The sequence below is a fragment of the Brassica napus genome, chromosome C4 (genome assembly GCF_020379485.1).
Source record: "Brassica napus cultivar Da-Ae chromosome C4, Da-Ae, whole genome shotgun sequence".
In the NCBI taxonomy this organism is placed as follows: Eukaryota; Viridiplantae; Streptophyta; class Magnoliopsida; order Brassicales; family Brassicaceae; genus Brassica; species Brassica napus.
Window position 1 is genome coordinate 46,263,366 of NC_063447.1, and position 22,986 is coordinate 46,286,351.

The following is a 22,986-nucleotide window of genomic DNA, read 5'->3' on the forward strand; positions in this document are numbered from 1 at the left end:
TCGGGTTGCTATTATATTCAGAAACGAGAATATATTTGCCATCCATTACTTACATACATAGGCTGTACACAACGAGTGAATCTGATCTTAATTAGTTCGAATGTAACTAGCAACCTCAACTTGCAATTACTAGCTAATTCATCCCTCGAGATTTTGTAGCTCCAAAAATTCCCAGCAGAAGTAAACCAAATAAATGTTTTGTGCAACCATTCATGTAGAATTATGAGTTTAAATGGAGTTCAGTGAGTGATATATAAAAAAAAGAAATCTAAATACTAACCTGGAAATGACTGGAAGGAGGATCGAAGCGATGTAACTGAGGGGAATGAAGCCTGGTCCGACGTCATCAACCACTTAACTGATCGTTCATATAATATATTTATATAACCGATCGTAGATCTGAGTTAAGGGCCTCGTGCCAGACAACAATCCCCTCAAAAGAAAAAGCTTCATAGATGAACATGGAGTCCATAAGAAGAACCCTAGCTACCTTTTACAAGTGAGATGATCAGCTTATAATTTACAAAGAATCGTAAAAGTGAAAGAGAAGGAGACAAGAACGCAATGATGAAAGGAAGAGGCAGCTATATATTATTAGGAAAAGATATTGTGGAAATGTAGGTGGTAAAAATAATGAAAAGGCAAGAGGAAAAAGATAGAAAAGAACAAACATATTAAAGTCATATCTCACCAATTTGACGACCTTTTTCGTTTTGTTTAATACATTATATATATAGTTACACATTTTAGGCTTATAATGCTTTCACATGTATATGGTACTGGATATTAAAAAAAGTCAAATATTGGATTGGTGGATGATCAAGATACTATCTCTTGGTTGAATGTATCTCGGATCAAATTAAGTTAAATATTGGATTTTCTTCAGTTTCTGTGACTTAGCATAATTTACTAACAAAAACGTTACACTGAAATGTATGTTCTATGTAACACGGAAGGCTAATATCATTTTCAGCATTAGGACGATGATGCTACAAGTCAAAACAGAAATTGAGAAAGTCAAAAGATTAGTTGAGAAGTAACTAATGTAAAATGAAAATTAATAGGAAAAAAACAAAGAAAGAAGATCGATAGGTTAATTATTAGGACATGATTATGTTGGATTAGATGAAGATGAGATTACAGAGGAAAATGTCTTCATAATTCTCATGTACTCCATGTGACATTCACACACCTACCTCTCTTTTCCCTTTCTCCCCAACCCACGCATGCATTCATTTTTATATGTTTTCAATAAGAAAAGTCTTGTGACTGCCATATGCACAAAAATTTAATTGTTACAGGAGAATAAGTGGTATGGAATGGATGAACTACAAAAAACCCAAAAAATTCAGTGAAACAAATACTCCATTTACAAAGGAAAAGAAGCAGACTTAAAATGTACTCCCTGTCCCTCCTAGCCCCCTCAATAAAAGATAAAAGTTTTTGTGTGTTTAAACAATAATAAATATATCATTTTATGATTAGCTAGTTTCAATAATTTTAAATCAGTAGCAATTCAATAAATATTATTAAGTTTATAAAAGAATTCACTAATACCATCCATTATCAGCTCTTAAAAATGTACAAAATATATCAGGACAAGTAATTTATGTGAAAATACAAAATAGTTGTACACGAATAGAAAGCTTTCTTTTAAACAAAGACAATTGACATTGCAATCAACTCCAATGCAAAGCAAGATCACTTCTTCATTTGACCAAAAAAAAAAGAAGCAAGATCACTTCTTCTATCGGCAAGGATAATCTTTTGGGATGCTGATTTACGCAGAGTCAAGATTAGTCATCTTAGTAAAATGGGTCTTTTTATATCTCTAATAAGAAGCATCCACACAATAGTTAGGCACAAACCAAACCCATGGATAGCAGCAGGCTAGCAGCCCCAAGAGGTTAGCCCATTTGGTAACCTGTGTAACTCAATCTTTAATACTAGACTCATGAGAGCATATACCCAGTCCATCTAGAGAACTCAGAGGGCTATGCAGAGATTCTCTTAGCCTAAGCTAAAGGAACAAAAAGGTATAATAGAAATTGGGCTTTTTGTTCGTGGACAATCTAGTTATTAGAAAAGGACAAAAGAGAGAGAGAGAGAGAGCAGTGGTTACGTTGTTCACATAACAGTAGTTTGATGATAGCAAAGTGAATGCTTGCGAAAAAGATACAAAAGTCTTTTTGTGAAATCAGAAAAGTGATCAAATCCAAAACGACAATCTTGTCTTGTCTCTGAAAAATCCTGTCATTACTCTCTCAAACCCTTTCGCCTTTCGAATCTCCCTTTTTCTTCTTCTTCTTCATCTCTCTTCAATGATTCCACTCTCTGAATTTCACTCAACTCGTTCCCATGGCTGCAAAACGTGTCCACGGAGACTACCCTTCCCCCACCGATCTCTCCACCGTTAAACGCCACAAGGACCTCGAATTCCCCGAAGACACCACCACCGCACTCGAGGACGACGGCGCCGCCGCGATCAACCTCCTCAGCCTACTCCTACAATGCGCCGAATACGTCGCCACGGACCACCTCCGCGAAGCTTCCATCCTCTTGTCGGAAATCTCCGAGACATGCTCCCCGTTCGGTTCCTCCCCGGAGCGAGTCGTCGCCTACTTCGCGCAGGCGCTTCAGGCGCGCGTCATCAGCACCTACCTCTCCGGCGCGTGCTCGTGCTCTCAACTCTCGGAGAGTCCAATCCCGTCGCAGAAGATCTTCGCCGCCTTACAGACGTTCAACTCCCTGAGCCCTCTCATCAAATTCTCACACTTCACTGCCAATCAAGCGATCTTCCAGGCCCTGGACGGCGAGGACTCCGTCCATATCATCGACCTCGACGTCATGCAAGGCCTTCAATGGCCCGGACTCTTCCACATCCTCGCTTCACGTCCTCGAAAGCTCCGATCCATTCGGATCACCGGGTTCGGGCCATCCTCCGATGTCCTCGCCTCCACCGGCCGGAGACTCGCCGATTTCGCGGCCTCCTTGTCCCTCCCCTTCGAGTTTCGTCCCATCGTTGGCAAAATCGGAAACGTAACCGATCCGAGTCGACTCGGGAGGAGACCCGGCGAGGCTGTGGTGGTTCACTGGATGCAGCACCGGCTATACGACGTCACCGGGAACGGTATCGACGCGCTGGAGATTGTACGGAGGCTGAGGCCGAATCTGATAACGATGGTTGAGCAGGAGCTGAGCTACGACGACGGAGGAGGAGGCTGCTTTCTTGGGAGGTTCGTGGAGGCGCTGCATTATTACAGCGCGTTGTTCGACGCGCTTGGGGACGGATTGGGGGAGGAGAGTGGGGAGAGATTCACGGTGGAGCAGATCGTGCTTGCGACGGAGATAAGGAACATAGTCGGGGGGAAAAGGAGGGGGGTGATGAGGTGGAAAGAGGAGCTGAGTCGGGTCGGATTTAGACCCGTTTCGCTTCGGGGCAACCCGGCAACGCAAGCGGGTTTGTTATTGGGAATGTTGCCATGGAATGGATACACGCTGGTGGAAGAAAATGGAACCCTCCGGCTCGGTTGGAAGGACCTCTCGCTTTTGACTGCTTCCGCTTGGCAATCTCAGCCGTCCGATTAACTTTTCATTACCCTGTTTTTTTTTCCCTTTCTATAAACACACTTGATCCGTTTAAAGAATAAAGCAAGGGTGGAGAAAAATAATTATGATATAGTTGAGATATTAAAGGTTTTATATAACTCACTAATCATTTGATCAAAATATATAATCATTTGACCAAAAAATATATATATATATATATATATAATTCACTAATCCTATTTCATTTTAAAATATGCGTAAATGATAAGTAAATTCACAAAATTTATTTACATATGTAAATTGTGCAAGCTATAAAAGTGAAAAGATAAAAAAAATAATTAATAAAAAGGAGAAGAAAAATATTTTTTTTTATAATTTTACTATTTATATAGTATAAAAATAATTAATTCCGAATATAATTTTTATCTGCTGAAAATGTTTCTAAGTGAATATAAAAAGTGAGACATTATATCCATCATTTATGAATAAAATCATCTTAGTTCTGCAATTTTAGTTTGTTTTCATTGATATATGTTCTTAAAATAAATTTTTATAAAAAAATAAAATTTAAAATTTATTTTAAAATTTTACTAAGACTGAAAATCAAAATGTCCTAATTTTTGAAATAAAATTTAACATGAAATACTATCTCTTATTTTTCTCCACTTTTTTATTATTTTTATTTATTTCTAATGGGTCATATCATATGTTTAGTTTTAAATCAGTGATGGAAAAGCTTTTGAAAATGATAAATGATAAAACATATTTTCATTTTAAATATCAAGATAACATTATGAGATACTTTAGATTTTTTTTTTTTTTTTTTTGTCGACCGACTTTCATTAATATGAAAGGCCCACCGGTCAGTACAACATAGATAGCGTCGATACATAGAAATAATCCACAAAACAAACATTATTAAATAAAAGCCCATTTAAAAGAAAGCGGTGACTTGAATCTTTTCCATCCACGTGCAAAGATCTTGAAGCTCTTTATGACAGGTGCCCTAGGCACGTGTCCTTCATTCAGAGTCAGCTTCCAACAGCTGCCGTGAAACTTACTCCGGCGGTAAAGCTCTGCTTCATCGCCGTCGCTTTCTTCTCTTCTCCATGGCACCGACACCAAAGCTTCACTCTCCTAGCGCCTCTGTCTTCAAACAAACTTCCATCTCTTCCTTTGGATGTTCAAATTCCATACAGCTTGGATCGATTTGGCCACAGTCGTTGCCAAAACACTTGCTAGAAGCAAATTTCGACTTTTCTTAAACTGGAACAAACCGGAAAGCTGTTATGCAAAACTCAAAGAACTCTATCCCTTCTGAGTACTTTGCTAAAACTTTTTCCAAAGGCAAAGATTGAAATCGTCTGGGATAAAGGATGAGGATGACCATCAGAACAGACGAAGACTGAAGAAAACAACCGGGATAAACTTAAAACCAGAGAGTAGAAGAAAAAACTCCGATTCATATAACTGGATCACTTATTCAAACACAACAAAACATCGCCAATGCGAAGATTGATCCTCAAAGGAAGCTAAATCGATCAAAAGATCGAATATTTACAATCAAAACAAAAAATATTCTCTCAATTTTTCATCCTCCGAAAGATTTGGATTTGATGAGAGGATGAAAATTGAGAGAAAACTCTCTCTCTAAACTAAGAGAGAGAAGCCTTTTATGAGATACTTTAGATAAAAGAGACCCTTTTTTTTTTTGAGCAACATATAAAAGAGACTTAAATTATACAATTAAAATAATAATATTAAATAGGCCGGAATGTTTTAGTTAACCCAACTGTACGTAGGCCCATTAAAGAAGTAGGCCGAGTCTTCAAAACAGCCACCTTCAAGGCTTCAACTGTCTAAGAAACAATTTTCATTTAATTTGCGTGTGGAGCCCGCTTTGCAAATTGCGGTGAGAGTCAGAAATCTTGAAGAAGAAAAATAGTGAGCGGATCCCTAGCTCTAGCTTTGCTTGGGGATTGATGTTTGGACGACTACGATTGACGACGACCATGGCTATTCGCTCCGTCTTCGTGGTCTTATTCTTGCTGATCATCGGCGGGAGATGGATCGTCTTTGCCGATGGCAGCAGCGGTGGCGCCGGGAGGAACGGCTACTCCGGCGGAGCATGGTCGTCGGCTGTTGCTCCCTCCAATGTTGGCTTAGCTGTCGCTGTCACCGTCATGGCCGGTCTCGCCGTGGCTTTCACCGTCGCCTACTCCCGTAGGTATATTGATTCATAAACAAACAAAGATCTGGCTGTGTAGAGAAGCCAAGTAGATTTGATAGGGGAAGATAAAATCGTATCGGTTATATTTCTAGTTGCTGCTTTGTTACAAAGCTTTGAGGGTCCAATCACCAAAGCTCTTTGTAATATTGTTAGTAATATGATATGACATGTAGTCTGTGTTATTTACTTACTGAAGTTGCTCATACACTTTCTTCAGAGGGAGCATTGGATCACCTTGGTCACTGAGGAGAAGAAAGCATGCTCTTCAACCTAGTCAGTGGAATGCTTTTTTCAACGACCAAGGCCAACTCAGTGATGGAGGTGTCAAATTTCTCAAGAAAGTTCGCAGTGGGGTATGCTTGCCTTTTTGACACGCTGATTTAAGCAAAATTTTCCCATTGATAGATGAATTCTCATCTTTGTTTTCAGGGTGTGGATCCAAGCATCAGACCTGAAGTTTGGCCGTTCCTACTTGGAGTGTAAGAATCAGCTTCTTTTTTTCGTTATTCCTTCTTTTATCTACCTAATGCTCAAGTAGGATTTGACCCACTCAATTATATACTTTTCCATGGAGATTTTCTTTGTTTGGCCTTAGGTTTGTTGCCCATGCATGTTCTTGAAGTGTAGATTTTTCTTTGGGGTTGGTCATTTCTGTTATATAGGTTTAAGGTAGAATCAATAGCACAACTGTAAAGTACTCATTAACTAGAAGTGATGATTTAAATGGGAGAGTCTCAGAGTCGCCTTTATGTTTTTCTTCATGGGGATTCATAAGACTTGCCCTAGCTTTGTCGAACCAAAATTCCACGGGCCTTCACTCTACATTTGTTTTGATGAACATGTGCAAGTTATGAGTACTCTTTATCATCCCGACACACTGTAACCTTATTCCACTTACCTCTCACAGGTATGACTTAAACAGCACCGAAGAAGAAAGAGATTCTATTCGACAGCAGAAACAGTACGTTAGTTTATACTTATCTAGAGTTTCATGGCTTCTCAACTTTCTACCAATATTACGTTTCCCATTTTTCTCTTAGATTTCGGAACGCCTATCACTTAGATTTCATGTCAGTATGTGAATAGATTTTTATATATGTAAGTCCTGCAGGAAGGAATACGAAAACCTGCGGAGACAGTGTCGCGAGATTCATAAACGCAATGAAAATGGTTGTGACTCAAAGCAAACAGCTCAGAGCAGCAACACCGATGACAGTCAGGTTCTTGATTCCCATGATATTGCAGAAGTCAATAGTTCAAAGAGATCCATCCAAGTAGAAGAAGAATCAGAGAAGTTGAATTCCAAATCGATTCTTCAGGATGGGGACTGTGAAGAGAGTGGCGTCACCTCCGAAGATGCTGCTAATGACTCAGACTCAACCAACTCTGAAGAAACCGAGACTTCGCCTCTTCTAGAGAAAGAAGAAGCAGAAAGCCACGACACCGTTAGCTCAGACTCAACCAAATCCGAAGAAACCGAGACTTCACCTCTTCAAGCCAAAGACGAAGCACAATGCGTTAACTCTGAAGAAACTGAGACTTTGCCTCTTGTAGCTAAAGAAGAAGCAGAAAGCCAAGATAAAGTCAACCAAGAAAAAGACACTCTGACTCCATCACCAAACCCAAAATCTCAGGCCGAAGAGGAATTCAACACAACTTGGCAGAGAATTATCCGCCTGGATGCAGTGAGAGCAAATGATGAATGGGTTCCCTACTCACCGTCTCAAGCTGCTGTGTCTGACAAAAAAGCCCGAGGAATAGCCACAGAGGTTGGTCTTAATGACTACGAGCACTTGGAGCCCTGCCGGATCTTCCACGCGGCCCGTCTGGTCGGCATCCTCGAAGCCTACGCAGTGTATGACCCAGAAATCGGATACTGTCAAGGAATGAGCGACTTACTATCTCCGTTAATCGCAGTAATCGAAGACGACGCCTTAGCATTCTGGTGCTTCGTCGGGTTCATGAGTAAAGCACGTCATAATTTCAGGCTAGACGAGGTTGGAATCAGGCGACAACTCTCAATGGTATCGAAGATCATAAAATACAAAGATATACGCTTGTACAGGCACTTAGAGAACCTAGAAGCGGAAGACTGCTTCTTTGTATACCGTATGGTGGTGGTTCTGTTCAGACGAGAACTAACCTTTGAGCAAACGCTGTGTCTCTGGGAAGTCATGTGGGCGGATCAAGCAGCCATAAGAACCGGGATTGCAAAGGCCACTTGGGGTAGAATCAGGTTACGGGCACCGCCCACAGAAGATTTGTTGCTGTATGCAATAGCTGCAAGCGTGTTGCAGAGGAGGAAGACGATCATAGAGGAGTACAGTGGGATGGATGAGATAATGAAGGAATGTAATAGCATGGCTGGTCGTCTTGATGTTTGGAAACTTCTTGACGATGCTCATGACTTGGTTGTCAATCTTCACGACAAGATCTGAGAGAGAGAGTGTTAAATCTCACTCTTTGCCACTATCACTTTACTTGTTGCACTTTTTTGTTAGTGTGTTCATCTGTTATTGTTACTTAAAAATGTGAAACAAATGTTGTCCCAAAAGCGCTCGAAAAAACGTTTCATCCATGTCTTGGAATTTTTTGTTACTTAAATAAGTAGACCTAAAATGGATGGGAAGAAGTTGAGATGTCAGCCGCTCAGTTAGTTGATGACTGAGAAATTCTCTAAAAGCAGCAACCCGGTTAGATGTTGTTTTGGAAAACAGATAATTGAGTAGGCCTTGCTTTCGGATTTGGTTATTTCCCGATATTTGATTGGACGATGGCCCCCATATCAACACAATAACGGCGCAAGTTTCTCTCCAGTGCAAAACACATCAGACTTTTAAATTATCGTGGAGTTGTCATGTCAATAAATGAAAAAAGTTTTACTATCAATCAAAACATTTTAATCACATATCAGCGTAGTTGATCTCAATAAATTATTTCTTTCCTTTCTCAAAGTCGTAGAAACTCTTCTTCTCTTTTTCACATTAGTTAATCTCAAAAAATTGACGGACACTCTTCTTCTCTTTTTCACATTAATTTGTGATATATATGGCAACGCTTTAGCTTTTAGGTACTTGGAACAAAGCCGTGAATATGATAAGGTAAATTCTTCATAACCGTGTTTTCTAAATCTTCTTTACAAAAAGAAAAATGTTTTCTAAATCTTTGTTCGCTGCTTTATTTTTTAATGGTCATGTTATCTATTTAAATAGAAAATGAATACAGTGTTTTAGGTCTTGCAAATAAGAGGTTAACAAGAAATAAACAACACTGAAAAGTTTTTCATCGAACAATTAGTACATCAAATGGAAAGTAGGTGAAAAGTAGGCTCTATCCAGTCAATTGCTTCTGCAGGACCAGGGCTGAAGCATATTTGAAGCTAAGCCAGGTTATGTTTTACGTTAAAGAAAAAACTTTGTTCTTGATAGTGGTGTCAATGGTTCTGCTTCTCATCTTTATTTCTGAACCAAAGAGTTTAATAAAATTCTCTTTCTACGGAATCTTACAAGCCAGCTCTCCTTTTATCAGTTCAATTCTGATCTGGTTATCTTTTTTTTTGATTAAATTCTAGACGGAATCGGAAAATTTGGAATTCGAAGTGGATGAGACTTGTTTGTTTAAACTGCTCTGAAGTATATGACAGATGAAACAGAGAGTCAGAGACAATGATATCATCACACCAGCAGTAGTTTTTGTATAGGTTGATACATGGAATCAGAAGGATCCATAGAGTATTAGAGTTGCTTCCTTAGATAAATATTTGGGTTTATATAATTGGATGGTAATATTGTGTGGTCCATGGATAAGTGCTTCTAGAATATTAAAGGAGAAAACTGCAAACATATACTAACTAAAGAATTATGTTCTTCTAGGATTTACAAAGAAATTCCATGTATTAAGTTTCGTGATTTTTAAGGAACAATGGGTTGGGAATTCAAGCTTTTTTTAACTAATCTCAATTAAACGAAAAATGCTTACGTTTTTGAGGGTTTATATTCAAGAATAGATCAAATTAGTATGTTGTTATAAAAGATAATTTCTTAAGATGAAATTAGAGATTCCCAATTCAATGAGAATATGAATATTAGGGTAACAAAATCAATTTGGTTTGTGACTATATATGTGTTTGCCTCCCAAATTTTAATCAGAGGTCTTTTCCTTCATAACAAAAGAGAAGCTCACAAGAGGTGAAACAGATTGTATTTGTATCTGGCAATTATAAGATATCATATATTGATTTTATCAGTTTCTCGTTACTACATTTTGATTCCATTATATAGTATTTACGAACATGGATTATGTTTGTATTATATATCTCTCAAGAAATGTTTCAAGTAAAAGCAAGCCAAAAAATTATTATGGAAGTGTGCAAGAGATTGAGCATAAATGAGTAGACTGGAAGTGTGCAAGAGATTGAGTAGAAATTACGGTTACTCACAAGATTAGAAAGTTTTGAAAAAGAAAAATATATAGTATATGATAAATTTGATTGCTAAGTATATTTTTTTAATTTTCATAAAAAGTAAATTTCTTAGTCGTTTAATTATTTTCTCGTTTTTGACATACGCTAAACGAATTCTGTCTATATAAACTAACAAAAAGTATCTTAATAAGATGTGTATTATTTAATATTTATAAATAAACATTATAAATATTATGATTTTATCTCAAAAACGAGTTATGTCTATATAAACTAACATTGTGATTTTATCTCAAAAATATATACATCTAATTTTGAAACTATATTTATCTAAAAAGCCAAGAAGAATTAGGATATTAACATCCAATTTCATTTTTTCTATTGGCTCTCAAAGTTTTTTTATTAGGATATTGTTTGTCTCTTAATAATTAAGTTAACCAAATGTGTTTACTCCTAAAAGCATACTTTTAGCTAAAATAATATATATATTATGAAAACTATTCACTATACATTTAATAGATGAAAAGAATAATAATTTTTGTACAACTATGTACACAATAAAAGTAAAACCAAAGTTAGGGGTGCATTATTTTCCTAAATATGCATGGTTTCTAAGTATATATTCATCTATTCTTATATGTTGACTAATACTTTATCTTTTTCATTGCTTACAATATAAAATTTTAATTTTAGTTATAATTTTTGGGATTGTTTCTTTTCAAAATGTAGAAATATTTGTTATAGAAGATTCATTTTGTATCTATCATATATAATTTTTTTTTTTTGCAAAATCTGAATACCACAAATTTTCTAACGTTGATGCTTGCTGCCCCTAAACCAAATGAATGAATATATACTATTTATAAAATCTAAAAGTACATAAATAAAAATAATTTAATAAAATAATTTTTTTAAGAAAATAATGTTTATAGGAAATCCGCGGCGTAGCGCGGGAACTAACCTAGTATATATTCAATCAATTCTAAGTTTGAAAAATTCCCGTCATTTTTAATTTTTTGTCATAAAAATAGCATTCAATGAGAAAAAAGATCAAAATAAGTTTTATTAAAAAGTAAAAATACATTTATACTCTAGAGTTAACTAATATAGACTTAGGTTTATAGTTAAGGGGTAAGGTTTTGAGGATATGGTTTCAAATTTTAAAAAATAAAAAATAAAGATTAAAATTTTTAAAATTAAAAAGGGTTATTTTGGTCATTTTCCTTATTGAAAGCTATTTTGTGACAAAAACTTAAAAAATGCTATTTGAGAGAATTGCCCTTTTAGTTTTAACATATTTTTTATTTTAATTTAATTATTTTCAAATATTGAATAAATTGAAGATTTTTTTGTCAAGAAATAAACAGAAGATATAATTTTATTTTTTTAACTACATCACAACATATATATAATAGCTTGCTACTTAAAAAATCTTTTATTTATTTTATCACCAAACCAAGCATGTAAAAATAATCATCATCATAATAACCTAATAAAAATTTATTAGTACTTTTAAATAACATAAATCTACAAAATAAAACTATACTTACCAATTATCCAGTGAAGTCTATCAACCAAACTCATCTGCATCAAATAATAGTATAGATGATTGGACATTTTTGCTTTTTTGATGATTCCTACGAACATTAGTTTAATTGCATTTTATGTGAATTTAATTTCGTCTTCTCCGGATTTTATTGACACCTATTCTCAAAATCTAAAATAGTTAGAAACATATATCTATTTAACTAAAACCTTATAAAACAAAAGTAATAAATTATATATGTTAGTAAAAGCTGAATTTTTTTTAGTTAAACGATAAGATATACATTCTCTAAGCAACTTTCTCCACTGTTTTTCTTTCTAAGAAACAGAGTCAAACAAGTTAATATGGGAATGTTTTAATATGTTGATGTCAAACCTTTTAAATCCTCTTTAGGCAAACTATAAAATCACAAAAGCAAAACAAGAATCCTTTAAAATCTCTTAAAGAGAACGTAAAAAAAATTATAATAACCCAAACACATGCCTTTTGTTGTAATCCAATGCACTCTTTGTACTCTCGTGAATTTACTCTAGTAGCCGACTCTCTTCATCACTCTCAACTTCTGGTTGACGACTCATGCAACTACTTATAACATATGTAATAGTTTTTTTGTTGTTGTGATAGACTTTTATAATTAAGTCTCTAATCTCTTTAGAAGTATATCCACCAAACACACCTGCTTTTAGAATACACCTGCTTTTAGAATTTTGTTTTGAACTTTGTAAATAAATTCAGATTTTGCTCAGATTTTGCTCTCTTTTACCTTCAAAATATAGAGATTATTTTCTACATCTAGTTTTATCATGTAATCTACCATATAACACGGATACATGATAGCAGCTTGACTCAATTTCATCTAAACAAAATTCTTAACTGTTCCACTAAAAATACAAAAACAAAAACCACATTATACTTCTTTATCAGCAATAATATTTTACAAAATAAGATAAAAAATCTCTAAAATGATGAATTGAAATGATAAAAGGCATGAAATTAAAGATACATCCATAGGGAAACATTCTCCATGGATTATATGTGTCCATTTATATTTGAATTCAATATACTGTCCTCATTCCTATCATTATTTCCAAAACGCATATCAATCAAACTCAATCTTTAAACATTTTCTATAGCACACACTTCTGGTTTGCGTTTACACTCTTGATTCAGGATGTATTGCTGAAGTGAACCCCTTTCACAGTCTGTTGTTATGTTTCCATCAAAGAATTTGACACGCATATATCTTGTAGGTGGTACAAATCCAAATCCTTTTCCCTTGTCAAATGTTGGACGATCTAAAAAAAACGTCGCAACTTCTCGGTCTGATTTATAACATTTTTTCTTTCTAACACTAGATGTTTCTTTTTTGTTGGGCTTGAATATAACTATCATTTCATTGTGAATACCCTTTATATAGTAAACTATTAATAAATAATAAGTAAAAAAATTATAATATTACTAAAGTAAACCTAAGATATATAGCTATAAAATTATTGTTAAATTTGATAATCCCTGTTAATAATTATCCTGAATATAATGAAAAATATTTATTAAATAATCTTTAAAATTTCTTAAAAACTAATAATTCATAAATTATTTATTAAAACTAATAACTCAACCTGAAATCATGGAAAATATGACAAATAAACTAATAAGATATGAAAAATAAGCAAAATAACAAAAAAAAATGGAGAAGATGACAAATAAGCTAATCCACTTATCAAATAATAGTATAGATGCTCACAAATTATTTTTAGATTTTAATTTTAATTTTTAGTTTGTCAATTTTAGTTTGATTTGGATCGATTCTAACAAATATTTCTAATCACTCAAAAATCTTAAAAAACTAATAAGATTTGATTTAAAAATATTCAAATATATAAATTATTTTTTAAAAATCTAATTAGAAACTAGTCAACCTATTTAAACTAACTACAAGTATTCGAAATAACCAAAAAATGGTATACAATCTAAAAAAAATATTTAAAATATTTAAATTGTCTTAAAAATTGTAAAAAAATAAGGGAAAATTAATATGTTTAAATAATTTCAAATATTTTTGGATCCTACTTTGGACGTCTCTTTGAGTATCCCCTCCCAAAATATCTAGCTCTCAAATCTCTTTGGATGGAATTTGGATTTTTTAGATTGGGTTCGGTTCGTCTGAGGCCCGTATACCTGTGGAAGCAGTCAGAAGGTTTAGACTTTAATTAGTTGGAGAGCCTCTAAGTGAGCTAGAGTTTATAGACATATATAAAAAAAAAACCATCCTTCTTTCCTTTTGTCCTGTTTTACTAGAAGAACAGATCTCTTCGATTTAGAGTAAGATACAGCAACTATGGCGGATACCGTTGAAGAGCCTCAATTGCACAATGGAACGGCATCATCTGAGTCTCAAACCGATCAACATCCGACCTCGGAATCGCTATCCGGCGACGATCCCAAACTTACCGACGAAATCCCGGAAATGAAGCCGGAGTTAACCGATGCGAAGGTGGAGGAAGTACAATCTGAGGCAAACGATTTGAAGCCGGAGGAATTACAACCAGTTGTAATCGACGCGAAGCCGGAGGAAGTACAAACCGTGGTAATCGACGCGAAGCCGGAGCTGACACATGTGAATCTGTCGCCGGAGGAGAACCAGATCCGATCTACGGAGGGAGATCAGGGAACGAGCCAGCCGGTAATGAAGAAAGAAGATGAAGGAAACAGGACGTTTACAATGAGAGAGCTGCTGAGCGAACTAAAAAGCGATGAAGGAGATGGTACTCCTCGCAGTACTGTTTCTCCCTATAGGTCTCTCTCTCTTTCTCTCTCTTTCTCTTTATTTTTTAAACGCTGATTTGAGCTGTCAACATCAGGGCCTTGATCATGTTCGAAATTTGATTAATTTTTGCAGCCGAGAGAGTGCTTCGCAAGCAGCGGAGAACAATCCTGCAATGGATCTGATTAACAGGATCCAAGTCAACGACGAAGAAGGCCGATCTCGCCAGCGTGTTCTTGCTTTCGCTGCCCGCAAGTATGTTCCGTTCCCATTTCTTATCAACTCTAGACAAGATATGGCTTTAGGCTTTAGTGTTTCATCAAAGTTTTTCTTCTTTTTCAAAGTCAGTTGGTTGCTAGATACGAGTTTAGTAGAATACCTTACTGCTCATTCGAAGGCTTCATCTTTTAAGTTTCTGCTATTACGTTATGATCCAACCTTTTTTTTTTGTGTAGGTATGCTAGTTCGATTGAAAGAAATCCAGATGATCATGATGCTTTATACAACTGGGCACTTATTCTCCAGGTCTCTCTTTTCTCTTTATTCACAACTTCTCTCCCTCTCTCTTATTTGTGATTACTTACAAATGTTGAAGGAAAAAATCATAAGAGCTTTTTCCTTCATAAGCCTTTACTGGATAGAAATAATAATGCTTGATTCTCCACAGGAAAGTGCTGATAATGTCAGCGCAGATTCTGTTTCACCCTCTAAGGATGATTTGCTCGAGGAAGCTTGTAAGAAGTACGATGAGGCTACTCGTCTCTGCCCTACGCTCTATGATGTATGTATTCGTATCTCTGTCATTACAATGGCCAACACAAGTGTAAACAAGCAAAACCATGATTTTTAGTTGGTATAAATGGCTTCAACTTGATTCTCTGACAGGCTTACTACAATTGGGCTATCGCAATCTCTGATAGAGCAAAGATGCGTGGTCGCACCAAGGAAGCTGAAGAATTATGGGAACAGGTCAGTAACAATGGCGTTATCCTTCTGCTAATTGTGAAAACTAAATTTAGTGTGGCTTGATCCCAACTTCTAAATTCTGATTCCAGGCGACCAATAACTATGAAAAGGCTGTCCAGCTCAACTGGAACAGTTCCCAGGTAATGTTCCTCATCTAAACTAGAAACTTCACAATTTGAAACCAAAACTTAGCAACTACATGATATCCTTTTCTCACGCATGTGTCTGGTTTACTTCTGTATTGTAATCTTTTCTACTTCTGACTTAATTTTTGAACTATCAATTATCTGCAGGCTTTAAACAACTGGGGACTGGCATTGCAGGTAACTGAGTGACATGTGTTAATCTCCATGAAAGTTTTTGACATAGGATGTGCCTACCTTAAACAAAAATTATAATGCCAAAGAACTTACAATATCCCCGTGTTTTTTTTCATTAGGAACTCAGCCAAATTGTTCCTGCTAGAGAGAAGGAAAAAGTGGTTAGAACTGCAATTAGCAAGGTGTGTACTTGTCTTTCTGGCTAATTTAGACGGTTTCATTGGATATGCATGGATGATTTCTTACTGTCCCTTCTCACTTGTACAGTTTAGGGCGGCAATCAGGTTGCAATTTGATTTCCATCGAGCCATATACAACCTTGGAACCGTTCTGGTCAGTCATGCTTTGACAATATCCTTGGACAAAACTCTTTACATGCATGCATGATTATAATTGCAATCCAGTTAATTGACACCACTGTGAATCCTTCTCTGTATTACAGTATGGATTGGCGGAAGACACACTTAGAACGGGGGGTTCAGGAAACGGCAAAGACATTCCTCCGGGTGAGTTATACAGCCAATCTGCCATCTACATCGCTGCAGCTCATTCGTTGAAGCCAAGTTATTCGGTAAGCCTATGATCCATCACCCAACGTTTTGCTAGAATCAAAAGGGTGTATTAGTCCCATTTATTCAACTCCATTGGTTTAGACTGATCCTTTTCCTGGTCCAGGTTTACAGCAGCGCTTTGAGGCTCGTTCGTTCCATGGTACCTTTTAATGACCCATCACTTCACGCACTCGAGTTGATTCTGTTTTGGAATTAACGCTAAAAGTAAAATGTTGGCAGCTACCTCTACCGCATCTTAAGGTTGGATATCTAACGGCACCACCCGTGGGAAACTCACTCGCTCCTCACAGTGATTGGAAACGCACAGAGTTTGAACTCAATCATGAGAGGCTTCTTCAGGTACTCTCTCAATTTGATCGAATCTTCTGTTAATGAAAAGTTAAATCATGAGATTACGCAAAAAAAGATGGAAAGTGTTTCTTGAGAGGTATTTCAAAGCCAGTGTGCTTAACCCCTGGCTGGCATGGTGTAGGTACTGAAACCTGAAGCAAGGGAAATGGGGAGAAACCTGTCTGGAAAAGCAGAGACAATGAGCACAAACGTGGAGAAGAAGACGGTAAAAGTGAACATAACAGAGATAGTGTCAGTGACGACATGTGCTGATCTGACTCTGCCTCCTGGTGCTGGTCTCTGCATTGATACCGTTCATGGCCCAGTTTACTTGGTAAGCGTCTCACTACATTCACATATGATATCACCATGCTTAAAAAATGGGTGCCCGTTGAAAGAAAAGACTGAAACTGGAAAAATGTGAAATTGGCATTGAAAACAGGTAGCAGATTCATGGGAGTCGTTGGATGGATGGCTGGATGCGATACGTCTGGTGTACACGATTTATGCGAGAGGGAAGAGTGATGTTTTAGCCGGTATTATCACCGCTTAATCATACACTTTCTTTCTTTTCATACTTTGCCTCCTTTTTCGATCATATAGTTCTATCTTTGTATTGACACTACCATAGCCAGCCAGATTGTTTTGATTTTGTTTTTGCATGAATGCTCATTTTAAAACATTTTTTTTCGGAGAGGCTTCTTCAGTTACTTTTTCTCAAATTTTATCGAAAAAGTTTTTACATTTAACCTGAAGAGAGTCTTTTGTTAAGAAAAGTTGAATCATCAGACTTGAGAGTTGAGAGTAGCAAAATATAAGTAACATTACGGAGAGAATACATTACACAAGTCTTATCCGTTGTAAGAAGTTGGGCTAATGGGCCAAAAAGTAGGATGATATTTGTGGGCCTTGTTTCTCTCTCTCTCATAATTGAAGCTGCTGTCACTTTCCCAATACTAGGAGGGAGGGATGGCGCGTGTAATCCAAATCTAAATCAACTAAGCTCAAAGCTGAAAGAAGAATCAATGGCGTCTCCGTCGACTTGGTTGCTTTCATTCCCCGGTTCAGTCTATGCCAAACCGCGCCTACTTTCTTGTTCTTCGGCGCTTCCTCTAGCTTACCATCCCCTACAAAACCCTAACAACAACAAGGTAAAACAATCGATCAAAAAAACCAGCAATCATGTTTCTCTTTCGAAATCCGTGCCAACATTTTGTCTTTTTCTTCTTAGCTGTGTAGGAAAGGGAAGGTGGAGCGATTAATTTGCAGAGCGGATTTTTCACAGGAAGCGCCGCTAGCGACGGCAATAGGCGCGTGCATACTGAGTTCGTTTGTTTTTCCGGTGGCGAAGCGAGTGGAAGAAGAAGAAGAGGAGAATTCAGCTATAGTGTCAACAGATATGAGACTAGCAGCCATGGGAATCATCAGCTTCATCCCTTACTTCAATTGGCTGGTTTCTTCTTCATCCTTTTATTTTTTTTTTGGTTTGATTGATGGAAAGTAAAACCCAAGAAACAAATGATTCTTCTTGTGGATCAGAGTTGGGTGTTCGCTTGGCTTGACACTGGGAAAACGCGTTACTCTGTCTATGCTCTCGTTTATCTCCTTCCCTATCTCAGGTACATCCTCTCCCTTTGGCTTCTTCTTCTTTTTTTTTGATTAACTTATAAACATTTTGCTACTCTGACGATCTCAATTGGAATCTCATGGTTGTTTCTTAAATTGGATTTCATATTCAAATTTTGCAGCTCAAGCCTATCGATTTCCCCGGAAGAGAGCTGGTTGCCGATTACAAGCATTGTCTTGGGCATCATTCATGTTCAGGTTCTCTTTATTTCTTTTCTTCTTTCTTCAACCACTATAACCTGCAACGAACAACTAACTACCCTTTGTGGTTTCATCATATTTGTCCTCTTTTGGGTAGCTTGAAGCAAGTATAGCAAATGGTGATGTTCAGACTCTTGCATTCTTTAGAGACACATCAAAGAAAAGAATCCATTTTGACAAGAAACATTCCAAGGTAACCTTTTTAATTTAGTTTCTTTACTAGACTGGAAAAAAAAAAGAAAACAAAGACTTGCACAAATTGGATAGGAAACTTACAAGGACTCCATTTTTTTTTTTTTTTGGTTTTTGCATTGAAGGAGAAAGACATTGACGATTAAAGTATAAAGAAAGCCCCTAAGACAGAGACAGAGAGAGAAAGAGACTATGAGAGGATTAAAATGAATAACGATGATGATTATGAGTAACGTTTTGTAACAGGGTTTTGTTTCTTAGCCCCAAAAACAAAAAGACTTGAACAAAAATTTAACACTGAACCTCTGAACCTAGGCTAACTGAACTTAAAAGGTCTAAAACAAATCTGTCCATGAATGTAATACCAAATTCAATAAAAAAAAGCAACCTAGTTATCAAAAATCCATATCGGGAACAGGAAGACACACAGGTGCTAAAAACAAAGATGATATCCTTTGCTTCCCAGCCCATAAAACCAAACATCTCTCTCCTAAACTCACAATCTCGGCATGTCCAAAAGCAGGAGTAGCCTCGTCCTTGATGCAAAAGGGTGGGAATCATTTGTAGCAGGTGCACTAAGATTGAGCAAGCCATAATAACACTCTGCAAATAAAGGTGCACATTAGGCCCTAAACTGTTTTGTACTCCCTGTGTTTTCGTTTTCATATTGCAAAGTAGTTTTAGAAAAATGTTTTTTGTTTAAAATATAAGTAGTTTTCGTATGTTTAGGTAATTTTTACATTTATTAAATAACCAATCAAATTAAATAGATTTATTTTTTATTGGTTAAATTATATCTAACCTATTTATTATAAAATATTTTTTTAAAAAATAATAATTTTTTTAATCTTCGTGTTTTTAGCCAAAACGAATTATATTATGAAACGGAGGAAGTATCTTTTTATAAAAAGGGCCCATTTGAGAAAATTTTCATGAAATTTCTCGTCATGTTTCCTGTGACCAAGGGTTTAATCAGAAACTTCTTCAATTCTCTCCCTCTCCCTCTAGTCGCAGCAGCAATGGCTCCTTCTGCCGCCGCCGTTAAGGTTTACTCTACGACCACTCCCACCTCTCCTTCCGAGGTTTCCGTCAAGAGAGTCGGTACTCATAACGGAAGCTTTCACTGCGACGAGGCTCTCGGTTGCTTCATGATCCGCCTCTCCGATAAATTCTCCGGCGCCGATATCGTCCGTACGCGTGACCCCAAGGTAATACAAACAAATCTCACTTGAACTGTTGAATTAGCTCTGTCTGTATGTGTTTGGGATTGAGCTTGTCGGAGATTTGTTTAAAATTGGCTGCGTCATTTTTGAAATTAGGGGTTTGATTGTAAATATCTCTCTCACTCACTGTGAGGTGAAAATTCATTTGCTTGTATAGATTGTTGATGGTTTCTTTTTTTGTGTGTGTGTATGTGCAGATATTGGAAGAGCTTGATGCAGTGCTTGACGTTGGAGGCGTTTATGATCCCTTCCATGACCGCTATGATCATCACCAGAAAGGCTTTGAGGAGGTGTTTGGGGACGGTTTCAACACCAAGCTCAGCAGTGCCGGTCTCGTTTACAAGGTAAAGTGCTTTGCTTCCTGAGATTTTCTTTGAAAGATATGACTGAATGTTGTTTTGCTTCAGCATTTTGGAAAGGAGATCATAGCTAAGGAGCTAAACGTCGACCAAGATCACCCTGATGTCCTTCGCTTGTTTCTAGCTGTCTACAAGAGCTTCATGGAGGTCAGTCGATTTATCCATCCATTGTATTTATTCTAGGCATTTTGTGCAGATTTGATTGATTGATTATTTATTCTTCATGCAGGCAATTGATGCTGTGGACAACGGAATAAATCAGTATGACACTGATAAGCCTCCTAGATATGTGAACAACACACATCTCTCTTCAAGGATTGGAAGATTAAATCTGGATTGGATTGATCCTGACCAGTCACAGGAGAAGGAGAACGAGGCTTTCCAGCTTGCTATGGCTCTTGCTGGCGAAGAGTTCCTCCAAGTAAGTTTTCCAGCTTGCAATCTGTTGAATTACATATGTTCCTAATTTTACATTTTGCGTTGTAGAGTCTAAGATTTCATGTAAGATCGTGGTTACCTGCTCGATCAATAGTGATGCAATGTCTCGAAGATAGATTCAAGACAGACCCAAGTGGCGAGATCATGGTATTGAAAAAGTTCTGCCCTGTAAGTGTTGCTTCTACATTCCCTTTTTAATCAATGCTTGCTTGCTAGTAGTTCACTGTTCTGAGTCCTTTTCTGGGTGGGTGAGCAGTGGAAGCTTCACTTGTTCGAGCTTGAACAAGAGATGAAGGTCCAACCCCTCATCAAATACGTCATCTACCAGGACGAGCGAGGAAAGCAATGGAGAGTTCAAGCAGTGGCGGTTGCACCTGACAGGTTTGAGAACCGAAAGGGTCTTCCTGAGCAATGGAGAGGACTTAGAGATGAGCAACTCTCCGAAGCTGCTAAGATCCCAGGTTGCGTGTTTGTTCACATGAGCGGCTTTATAGGCGGAAACCTGTCCTATGACGGCGCTTTATCCATGGCTCGAACTGCTCTCACTCTCTAATTCAATGCATAGAGAGTTTACTGTACAATTTCGATTTTCAAATTGACGAAAATTGTCATTTTTCTTGGATGGAAATCGTATCTTCAATAGAGATTTTGAATTCTTTATTTCATTGATTGTGCCAACACAACAAAATAACAAGGAAACAAACTGGGAAGTCTGGTTATATACTAGTCCCTCCGTATCGTTTTAAATTTTGGCATACGGATTAAAAAAACATTTAATTTTGTATATTTACTAAAAACCATTTAATATAGTATATTTACTAGATAAAAACATCATTACCAATACACTTAACCATATTTCAACCAATTGAAAAATACACTTATTTTGAAACAAAAATTTTATTTTACAACGATAAGTCGATAAGTAATCTGAAACAGAAAGAGTAATAAACTAATAATAGTTATCCCATAACCTCATCCATTTATAAGTGTTTGAAAAGATATCAATTAAAAAACAATAGTTATCAAACATTCGGTCAAAATTTTAAAAGTTAAAATTTTAGAAAAATAAGAGAAGAGGAAGTTGCTGCTTCTAGTGTCGAAACCCTAATCCGGCGGCCGTCGCCTCTCGCGGTAGCAGGATCTAGTCTTTAAAATCGTGTCCCTGTCTTGTTTTCGTTCGTGTCCATGTCTTGTCTTCGTTCATGTCCTTCCTCCTCCTCTGAGAGTTGCCTCCTCTACCCGGTGTACTGCAGAGCAGTGTGAAGAACTTCTGGTTTTTTTTTGAAAATGCATAAATTTTTTAAGATTTTTTTAGTAATAAAAATTATAAAATTAATTAAATAAAATTAAATAATGTTTTCGAAAATTATTATCAATTACTATATTTCTAACTTTTTTTTCGAATGAATGCAAAATTTATTCAATCGGAAAAAACCTGTATTACATCAAGTGCATCTAGATTTTACTTTGTACTAAAGTCAAAATAATAAAAACGATCTCATCTAGAGTTTTTACGCTATGAGGGAAGTCTTCTCGTCCCAAACCATCCACATAAACCTTCATCCAAATATTTCTGACCCTTACCCTTCACAGCAAGCAACTTCAGCCTTATTGTCTTATCCACAAATTTATAAAGTAAACCCTCATCCCTTGGGTGTTCCCCATGACGACGAGCATTTCGTTCACGCCAGATACTATGTACCAAAACTTGGAAGGCATAGCAAAGAAGAAATCCCTCCGTGGTCTTTTGATGTTGTCTTGAAATAGCATCAATAATATCATTCCATTCATAAGTGAACTCATTTCCCATAATACCTTCAGCTAACTCCCTCCAGATTTTTCTTGAATATCTACATCCAAAGAATAAATGCCGACAAGTCTCTTCAGCCTCTGCACACAGAACGCATGTCTCATCAACTGCGTTGTTCCAGAGCTTCATTCTATCACATGTTGGCAGTCTATTTCGTATAGCCACCCAAACAACAAAAGAGAATTTAGGAGTAGACTGAGGAAACCATACCTCTTTATTCCAATCACAAACTGGCTGAGCTTGACGTATAGACTGCCAAGTCGTCTTTGCTGAGAATCTGTTTGCAAAAGTATTTCCATTCTGTTTCCAGAGAGGGATATCATCTTCTTCACTTCTCCTATTTCGGATCTTTTCAATTTCTTCTTCCAACTCATTTAGAATACTCAGTTTATGTCTTCGTCTACGGTGTCTAGTTAGAACGTCAGCAACATGTGAATCCT

The 22,986-nt window shown here is 36.7% G+C and overlaps 5 protein-coding genes across 6 annotated transcripts; all 5 read left to right on the top strand.

Moving 5' to 3' along the window:
* The first annotated feature begins 2,109 nt into the window (after positions 1-2,109).
* Positions 2,110-3,729, top strand: LOC106373514 (scarecrow-like protein 23). The gene has a single exon (XM_013816566.3). It carries the CDS (start codon positions 2,359-2,361, stop codon positions 3,586-3,588), a length of 1,230 nt encoding a protein of 409 aa, XP_013672020.2. The 5' UTR covers positions 2,110-2,358; the 3' UTR covers positions 3,589-3,729.
* Positions 3,730-5,418: 1,689 nt separating this feature from the next.
* LOC106376475 (rab GTPase-activating protein 22-like) lies at positions 5,419-8,357 on the top strand. The gene is made up of 5 exons (XM_013816565.3): positions 5,419-5,776; positions 5,997-6,132; positions 6,209-6,258; positions 6,687-6,740; positions 6,891-8,357. The coding sequence occupies exons 1-5, from the start codon at positions 5,532-5,534 to the stop codon at positions 8,215-8,217; spliced, it is 1,812 nt and encodes a 603-aa protein (XP_013672019.1). The 5' UTR covers positions 5,419-5,531; the 3' UTR covers positions 8,218-8,357.
* A 5,633-nt stretch (positions 8,358-13,990) lies between these two features.
* On the top strand, positions 13,991-17,398 carry BNACNNG43990D (protein HLB1). The gene is made up of 14 exons (XM_013816567.3): positions 13,991-14,541; positions 14,645-14,764; positions 14,965-15,034; positions 15,177-15,290; positions 15,395-15,478; positions 15,565-15,615; positions 15,769-15,798; positions 15,915-15,977; positions 16,063-16,128; positions 16,238-16,366; positions 16,471-16,506; positions 16,587-16,706; positions 16,840-17,031; positions 17,140-17,398. The coding sequence occupies exons 1-14, from the start codon at positions 14,084-14,086 to the stop codon at positions 17,248-17,250; spliced, it is 1,644 nt and encodes a 547-aa protein (XP_013672021.1). The 5' UTR covers positions 13,991-14,083; the 3' UTR covers positions 17,251-17,398.
* Positions 17,399-17,613: 215 nt separating this feature from the next.
* BNACNNG44000D lies at positions 17,614-19,018 on the top strand. Its single transcript, XM_013816571.3, has 6 exons — positions 17,614-17,848; positions 17,929-18,150; positions 18,237-18,316; positions 18,446-18,521; positions 18,622-18,717; positions 18,842-19,018. Exons 1-6 carry the CDS (start codon positions 17,723-17,725, stop codon positions 18,860-18,862), a joined length of 621 nt encoding a protein of 206 aa, XP_013672025.1. The 5' UTR covers positions 17,614-17,722; the 3' UTR covers positions 18,863-19,018.
* Positions 19,019-19,096: 78 nt separating this feature from the next.
* Positions 19,097-21,401, top strand: LOC106376479 (MYG1 exonuclease-like). 2 transcript variants are annotated; one of them, XM_048756223.1, is made up of 7 exons: positions 19,097-19,331; positions 19,725-19,924; positions 20,137-20,283; positions 20,347-20,445; positions 20,528-20,719; positions 20,785-20,904; positions 20,993-21,401. In XM_048756223.1, the coding sequence occupies exons 2-7, from the start codon at positions 19,736-19,738 to the stop codon at positions 21,287-21,289; spliced, it is 1,044 nt and encodes a 347-aa protein (XP_048612180.1). In that variant the 5' UTR covers positions 19,097-19,331; positions 19,725-19,735; the 3' UTR covers positions 21,290-21,401. The 2 variants fall into 2 exon arrangements, with proteins under 2 accessions (XP_048612180.1, XP_013672022.2); XM_013816568.3 differs by lacking the exon at positions 19,097-19,331 and having other exon boundaries at positions 19,626-19,924.
* The last annotated feature ends 1,585 nt before the right edge of the window (positions 21,402-22,986 follow it).